We start from the raw sequence: 7939 nt of genomic DNA on the forward strand, positions 1-7939 counted from the left end.
AGAAAAAAAGTAAAAAATATTAAATACTTAATACTGGAAAAATGAATAAACATAGTATAGTCATTGGATGGAACATGATGCAGCCATTAAAATTTATACTTTGGGAAAAACATATAAAATATTAAATGAAAAATATAGCATACAAAAGTATAACCTCATTTTCATACTCACACATCAAAAGACTAGAGGGAAATCTAGTCTTTTGACAGTGCTTATCTCTGAGTAGTGTGATAGCAGCTGATTATTATTTTATCCTTTATATTTTCACACACTGGTTTTTACACAGTGGATATATACTATTTTATAATCAGATTTTTTTTTAAATTGAAGTGGTAGTGAGAGCCGTTCTTAGCCATTGTTTCTTTTCATTTCCTTGAAGCATTTCTTTGAAGGTGTTGAAGCTCGGGTAGCACAGGGTATAAGAGAGGAGGAAGTGAGCTACCAACTTGCGTTTAACAAACAAGAACTCCGAAAAGTTATTAAAGAGTATCCTGGAAAAGAAGTGAAAAAAGGTCTTGATAACCTCTACAAGAAGGTTGATAAACATTTATGTGAAGAGGAGAACTTACTTCAGGTATGCTTTAGTTCTTTTAACCTACCTACATTGCACATCCTTATATATATCTATTTCCCCCAAAATAGTCCTCTAGAAATGCTATACATTTTCTAATTTTAGTGCAGGAGGAAAGCGCCATATAAAATGCAGACAAGATTAGTAAATTGTGAGGAAGAAAGGAATATTTATGCAAGTTTATATGGCTATCTCTGTGTATTTTATATTTCTCTTGTATCGTTTTGAGACATTAAGTTATTTTGCTTTTGTTTGGGGATGGGTTTTTCATTACCTTTTTGTGTTTTGTTTTAGTTTGGAGGGTAGTAAGGGAATGGAATGGTGTATGGTACAGTGGAGTGATTCTGAGAATAGGAGCCTGGATATGGATTCATAATCTGCCTCCAGGTAAAGCTACCTGGTTTGGAGCAAGTTAGTTAACCTCTCTGAGCCTCAGTTTCCTTATTTGAAAAGCAGAAATAATACGTCTACTCTGTAGGTGGGCACTAATATTATTGCCATTGCCATTTTATACATGTGAAAATCAGAGCTTAGAGAGGTAGAGTAATGTGACCATGATCCCATACTTAATGTATGGTAGAGTCAGATTTAAACCTCAGTTAGAGATGAGAATTACTCTGATTTTAGCATCATGGAAGGGTTCATGAAGGAAAGCATTTATGTCAGTCTCTGAAAGTCAGATACTAACTTAACAGATAAAGTAGAAGTGGCTTCCCAGTGGAAGAAATACTGTGAGCTAAAAGAAGAGAAGCAAAAAGTGCAAGTAAAGCTGTTTAGTAAAATAGTCTTATGCTGACTATTAGGAATTTAAGATTTGTGACATTTAGGATTTACAAGGAAAAATCCTAGAAGGCACTCTTTGAACTGGCAGATAGGAATGGTGTTTGTTCATAGTACCCACCCTCACCAGGTTGTCATAAGACTTAAATAGAATAATACATACATAAAGCACTTTGTACTGTGCTGATATGAAATAAGTTGAATAAATATAACCTATTGATATTACTAATATGTCAGTGTGTGTGTGTCAAATTCTGTCTTGATAGTTGTCTAAAATTTATTTATGTATTTATTTTATTATTACTATTATTTTTAAATTTTTTGTTATTTTTTTATTAAATTTATTTTTTTATGGGACTGTTCATTCGTTTACTTTTTTTTGACTGAAATATAGTTGATTTACAGTGTTGTGTTGATTTCGGCATTTTAGTTTCCACTTCCAGATCATAGAATCCTTTGATTGCTCATGATTAGTCTGACTTATCTTGGTGTCCTCCATGTCATGAAGAAGTGTTTTGCATCGTTAATTTTAGATAAAGAAATTAAACTTCCATCTGATGTGAAATTTCATTTAATCCTCAGTCTTATTTCATACATAGTTGTGCATAGCCACATCTGTGTTGGATACTGGAACAGATATAATAACAGCTAAAATGTAATAAACATTACTGAGTCGAATACTGTTCTGAGCACTTTGCATACATTCACTCATTTAATCTCATTTGAACCTGTGAGGAAGGTATTATTATCACCACCCAGTTTATAGATAAGGGGCTTGAGGCACAGAAGAGTAGTGTAACATACTCAGGGTCACTTGAGGAGTTAGGAATCTCGCTTCAGAATGTACATTCTTAACTGTTGTTCAGTCACTCAGTCCTGACTCTGTGACCCTATGGACTGCAGCACACCAAGCTTCCCTGTCCTTCATTCTCTCCCAGTTCAATTCAGTCGCTCAGTTGTGTCCAGCTCTTTGTGACCCCTTGGACTGCCCAGAGTTTGCTCAGATTCATGTCCTTTGAGTTGATGATGTTACCTAACCATCTCTTCTTCTGCCACCATCTTCTCTTCCCACCCTTAATCTTTCCCAGCATCAGGGTCTTCTCCAGTGAGTTGGCTCTTGCATCAGGTGGCCAAAATATTGGAGCTGCAGTATCAATCCTTCCAGTGAATATTCAGGGTTAATTTCCTTTAGGACTGACTGGTTGGAACTCCTTGCAGTCCAAGGGACCCAAGAATCTTCTCCAGTACAGTTCGAAAGCATCCATTTTTTGGCACTCAGACCTCTTTATGGTCCAAGTCTCACATATGTACTTGACTACTGGAAAAACCATAGTTTTGACTCTACAGACCTTTGTCAGCAAAGTGAAGTTTTTGCTTTTTAATATGCTGTCTGGGTTTGTCATAGCTTTTCTTCCAAGGAACAAGCATCTTTTAATTTCATGGCTGCAGTCACCATCCACAGTGATTAACTATTATGCTATCCTAAATGCTTAGAATATGTCTTGACAATATTTCTACATTCTTGTTTACGTATTATTTCCATTTGTAATTTAGTGACTCATTTTCATTTTTTATAGGTGGTGTGGCACTCCATGCAGGATGAATTTATTCGCCAGTACAAGCATTTTGAAGGTTTGATAGCTCGCTGTTATCCTGGATCTGGTGTTACAATGGAATTCACTATTCAGGACATTCTGGACTATTGCTCCAGCATTGCACAGTCCCACTAAACCTTATAAAAGGAGAAAAGATAAACGATAAGAAACATTCTGAGCACACCAGACACTATTCAGAAATACCAAGCAACCATTTTGAGAACTCAGACTTGAAGTTTTACATATCACTTAATGTCAAATAAGTGGGTAACGCATGCATGCTCAGTTGTGTCTGACTCTTTGCAACCCCATGGACTGTAGCCCACCAGGTTCCTCTGTTCATGGAATTTTCCAGGCAAGAATACTGGAGTAGGTTGCCATTTTCTTCTCCAAAATGGGTAATACCATACCACGTATATTCAAGAGCAAAACTACCAACCTATGTGGCAGTTTTATTCGCCCAGTAGGTTGTATACTAACTTAAAGCATTTATCTCATCATAAATGCCTTTATCATTTTTCTACGACTGAACAGAAAATTTTCCTTTGTTGTCTCACTTCTTGTATTTGGGAGTGGTCATCCTATATGTAATTCATTGAGAGTTTGTCAGCTTTCAGTAATTCAGTATTGGTTGCAAATCATGTAACTACTAAAATACTGTATTGAATTTTTCTTCTGAATAACTAACGTGTATATGGATAAGGCTCTTGTGAAGATCAGTTGTAAACTTGAATTTTGAGGGTCATGTGATTCTGTGTAACAGTCCGAAATACATTTTCCAAAAGGTGAAATGTGGTAATATTATTATTAAATTTATCATGTGCTTCATTTGTGTGAAAGCAAGTTCTTATAAAATCAATATATAAGAATTACTACATGTCATTTACCATAAAACATAGTCAGTGGTACTCAGGACTGAGAATCACTGCCATAAAGAGATTCGTGTCCTTAATGTATAAACACAAAGACCCTATCAGTACAGTGGCTTCATTTTTTTTTAACATTTATTTTATTTTTGGTTACATCAGGATCTTCATTGTAGCCTGTGGGCTTCTCTCTAGTTATGGCACTCAGGCTTAGTTGTCCCATCGCACATGGGATCCCAGTTTCTGGACCAGGGATCAACCCACATTCCCTGCATTGGAAGGCGGATTCTTAACCACTGGGCTGCTAGGAAAGTCCCTCAGTACAGTTTTAATAGCAAAAAATTGCAAATAATCCAACTTTCCATTAATAGTAGATTGATAAATTAAGGTATATTCATTATTTGCCAATACAGTGGTGAAAATTAGTAAATTTTATCCACAAAAAATAGTGCAGATAAATACCAGGAAAATAATGTCAGGTTTTAAAAAAAAGAAGTCAATCACAGTATATATACCATATGATTCTATTAATATAAAAGTTCAAAATAAACAGTATTTAGAGTTACAAGTGTGGTATAACTGAGAAAAAGCAAGGAAATGGTCATAAAATTCTGGAGTGATTAGGGAGCAGGAAGGGAAGATTATGGTATCCAGCAGGGGCAGGATTTTAAAGGTATGTTATTTTACTTAAACTGGGCAGTGGCTACATGGATTTCATTGTACTATGATACTTTATACCTTACACATACCTTATAAATTTATATTAGCTCAACATTTAATTTAAAAACAAAATCAAACTCATATATGTGTGTATATATTCTTTATTGACATAGGAAAAAACCTTAACATTCGTAGATCATCTGGAGCCAAAGAAGATACAAGGTTGGTTGGATTGCTCAAGGTTCAAGCCAGGTATTACCAGAGCTGATATTCCACACAACAGTGACCTCCTTCTCAAGAATGTTATAAATATATTTAAACATCTAAAGACCAAACACTGTCTAATATTTCTGTTAACAGGCCAAGGTTAATTTTACCTGAGGTGGTATGGCTCTTATTTAAAGAGAAGGCAGAGGCGCGCGCGCGCGGCGGGGCTCGAGCCTATGGGGGCGGGTCACACAGGGCGCGCGGCCGGGAGGAAGCCGGCGCTGGGCCCCTGGTCCGCGGGACGCAGTGCAGTGCCCGCCGCTTCCCGCCGCGGAGCCATGGAGATCGGCACGGAGATCAGCCAGTGCCATTAAGGGGAAATTGCAAGAATTAGGAGCGTACGTCGATGAAGAACTTCCTGATTACATTATGGTGATGGGGGCCAACAAGCAAAGTCAGGACCAAATGACAGAGGACCTGTCCCTGTTTCTCGGGAACAGCACAACTCGATTCACCGTATGGCTTCACGGTGTATTAGATAAACTTCGTTCTGTAACAACCGACCCCTCTAGTCTAAAGTCTTCTGATACCAACCTCTTTGATGGTAACGTACCTTCAAACAAGAGCAGTTTCAGTCGAGGAGATGAGAGAAGGCACGAAGCTGCAGTGCCACCTCTTGCAGTTTCTAGCACTAGACCTGAAAAAAGAGAGTCCAGAGTTTCTACAAGTTCACAGGAGCAGAAAGCCACTAATGTCAGACAGACTTACGATTGTGGAGCTGCAACCCGACTAACGTCCACACTGAAACCTTTGAGGGAGCTAGCACCCTCTGAAGATGTGATTGATATTAAGCTAGAATCAGATGATCTCAATGATGAAGACCTCAATTTTGTGCAGGAGAATCCCTTATCTCAGAAAAAAACTACAGTGACACATACCGTTCTTCTTGCCCTTCTATTGAAATCTATTGACCACCTGCAACTCGAAACACAGACAGTGGTGCTCATCTAAACAGGCTGCAGTTTCAGCAGCAGCAAAACAGTGTTCATGCTCCAAGCCTCTTGATGTTCAGAGCAGCCGGGTATATGAAACAGGACGCTTGTGTGAGCCAGAAGTGCTTAACAGTTTAGAAGAGACTTACAGTCCCTTCTTCAGAAGCAACGCAGAAAAGATGAGTATTGAGGAAGAAAACTTTCGGAAGAGAAAGTTGCCTGTGGTAAGTTCAGTTGTTGAAGTAAAAAAGTTCAGTCACGACGAAGAGGAGGAGGAAGAGGATGATTGTGGGTCCCGTACAGGAAGCATCTCCAGCAGTGTGTCAGTGCCAGCAAAGCCTGAACGGAAACCTTCACTTCCACCTTCTAAACAAGCTAACAAGAATCTAATTTTGAAAGCTATATCTGAAGCTCAAGAATCTGTAACAAAAACAACTATTCTACAGTCTCACAGAAACAGACACTTCCAGTTGCTCCCAGAATTCGAACTTCTCAGAAAGAATTGCTAGCAGAAAATGGTCCATGGACAAGGCAGAATCCCCAGGATAAGTTCTCCTATTAAAGAAGAGGAAGCAAAAGGAGATAATATAGACAAAAGTCAAGGAACTCAACAGAGGCAGTTGCTATCCCAATTGCAAATTGATCCCGTAATGGCAGAAACTCTGCAGATCAGTCAAGACACGAGATCATTTATTCTGAAGAAGCTAGTAGTGGCAGCAAACCAGGAGTCGGGGATGATGACGGCAGATGCCCTTTGGGCCCTTTCAGGACACCTTGTACAGACACGAGATCTTGTACAACCAGATAAACCTGCGAGTCCCAAGTTTATAGTGATGCTGGACGGTGTCCCCAGCCCCCCAGGATACATGTCAGATCAAGAGGAGGACATGTGCTCTGAAGGAATGAGACCCACACAGCACCCTGCAGCCTCACACGGGGGACTTGCAACCCAGCAGTTGCACGTGCTGAGCAGGCAGCTTGAGGACCCAGATGGTAGCTTTGCAAACGCTGAGCTGAGCGAGCTGAGCGTGGCACAGAAGCCGGAGAAGCTGCTGGAGCGCTGCAAGTACTGGCCCGCCTGCAAGAACGGGGATGAGTGCACTTACCATCACCCCGTGTCGCCTTGCAAAGCCTTTCCCAATTGTAAATTTGCTGAGAAGTGTCTGTCTGTTCATCCAAATTGTAAATATGATGCAAAATGTACTAAACCAGACTGTCCCTTCACTCACATGAGCCGAAGAACCCCAGGACTGCCTCCAAAACCAGTCACAGCAGCAGCACCGCCTTCCGGTAGTCAGCTGTGCTGCTAATTCCCAGCTTGTAAGAAAATGGAGTGTCTCTTCTATCATCCGAAACACTGTAGATTTAACACTCAGTGTACACGGCCTGACTGCACATTCTATCATCCCACCATTACTGTACCACCACAACATGCCTTGAAATGGATTCAACCTCAGACCAGTGAGTGACACCCAGTCCTACCTGACACTGTGCCATTTGAGAGTTTCCGTCTACTGATGAAAGACGCTCTGCAGAATCTGTCAGATCTTTGAAACTTGGAATATATTGCTTTCATAATATGAAGTTTATTGCCTACCTGAAGTGTCTAATTTTTCAAGTTTGTAAGTTTATTAAGTGATTTTAACATTGGGTCTTTTTTTGTTGTTTTGTTTTGACTGTGGAAAGACAGTTTAAGGAAAAGCTGAAATCTATTAAAACACTTGAGGCATGTTTGTACAAAAAAAAAAATAAAGAAAAGGCAGACAGCAAAATACTTCTTAGAAAAGAATCCAAAAAAGTAAGCACCTCAAATAACAAAATTATCTAAATAACTGGATAGAAATTTTAAGGAAGTAAGATGTACATGATTCCTATTAAAGATATACATTGGTTAATTAATATGTCTCCGTTTATTTTTGTGTTAGTATCTGTTTAACAAAGTTTAATGCATACAGCTTTTCAAAATTAAACAATAAGATATTTTGAATGAAAAAAGAAAAGGCAGTGGATGACTCTCATCAGCTACAATTTTCTAGATCTTAGAGATCTGTAATATTGTATGCTACAGATGGGATAGGAGAAGAGCAACATATGATAACTTAGAGAATATATAGAAATGAAAAAGTTCTGGGAAAGCAAAAATGGCTATGCCAAGAAGGTTAAATATACAGTGGTGTCTAAGAAGTAAGATTGTTAATTCTCATAACCCTGATGCTGGGAAAGATTGAGGGCAGGAGGAGAAGGGGATGACGGAGGATGAGATGGTTG

General features: G+C 38.9%; 1 protein-coding gene and 1 pseudogene across 2 annotated transcripts in view; both read left to right on the forward strand.

Annotated features, from left to right (window-relative positions):
• Positions 1-3689, forward strand: part of EXOC1 (exocyst complex component 1) — a 54475-nt gene extending 50786 nt beyond the window's left edge. For both annotated transcript variants that reach the window (XM_068975007.1, XM_068975008.1), the window contains 2 exons: positions 380-574; positions 2929-3689. In XM_068975007.1, coding sequence (XP_068831108.1) covers positions 380-574; positions 2929-3081 — 348 coding nt within the window. In that variant the 3' untranslated portion in view covers positions 3082-3689. The remainder of the gene's footprint in view (positions 1-379; positions 575-2928) is intronic.
• Positions 3690-5017: 1328 nt separating this feature from the next.
• On the forward strand, positions 5018-7140 carry LOC138082061 (zinc finger CCCH domain-containing protein 14 pseudogene; annotated as a pseudogene).
• Positions 7141-7939: the final 799 nt, after the last annotated feature.

Source organism: Capricornis sumatraensis, chromosome 7, assembly GCF_032405125.1.
Source record: "Capricornis sumatraensis isolate serow.1 chromosome 7, serow.2, whole genome shotgun sequence".
NCBI lineage: Eukaryota > Metazoa > Chordata > Mammalia > Artiodactyla > Bovidae > Capricornis > Capricornis sumatraensis.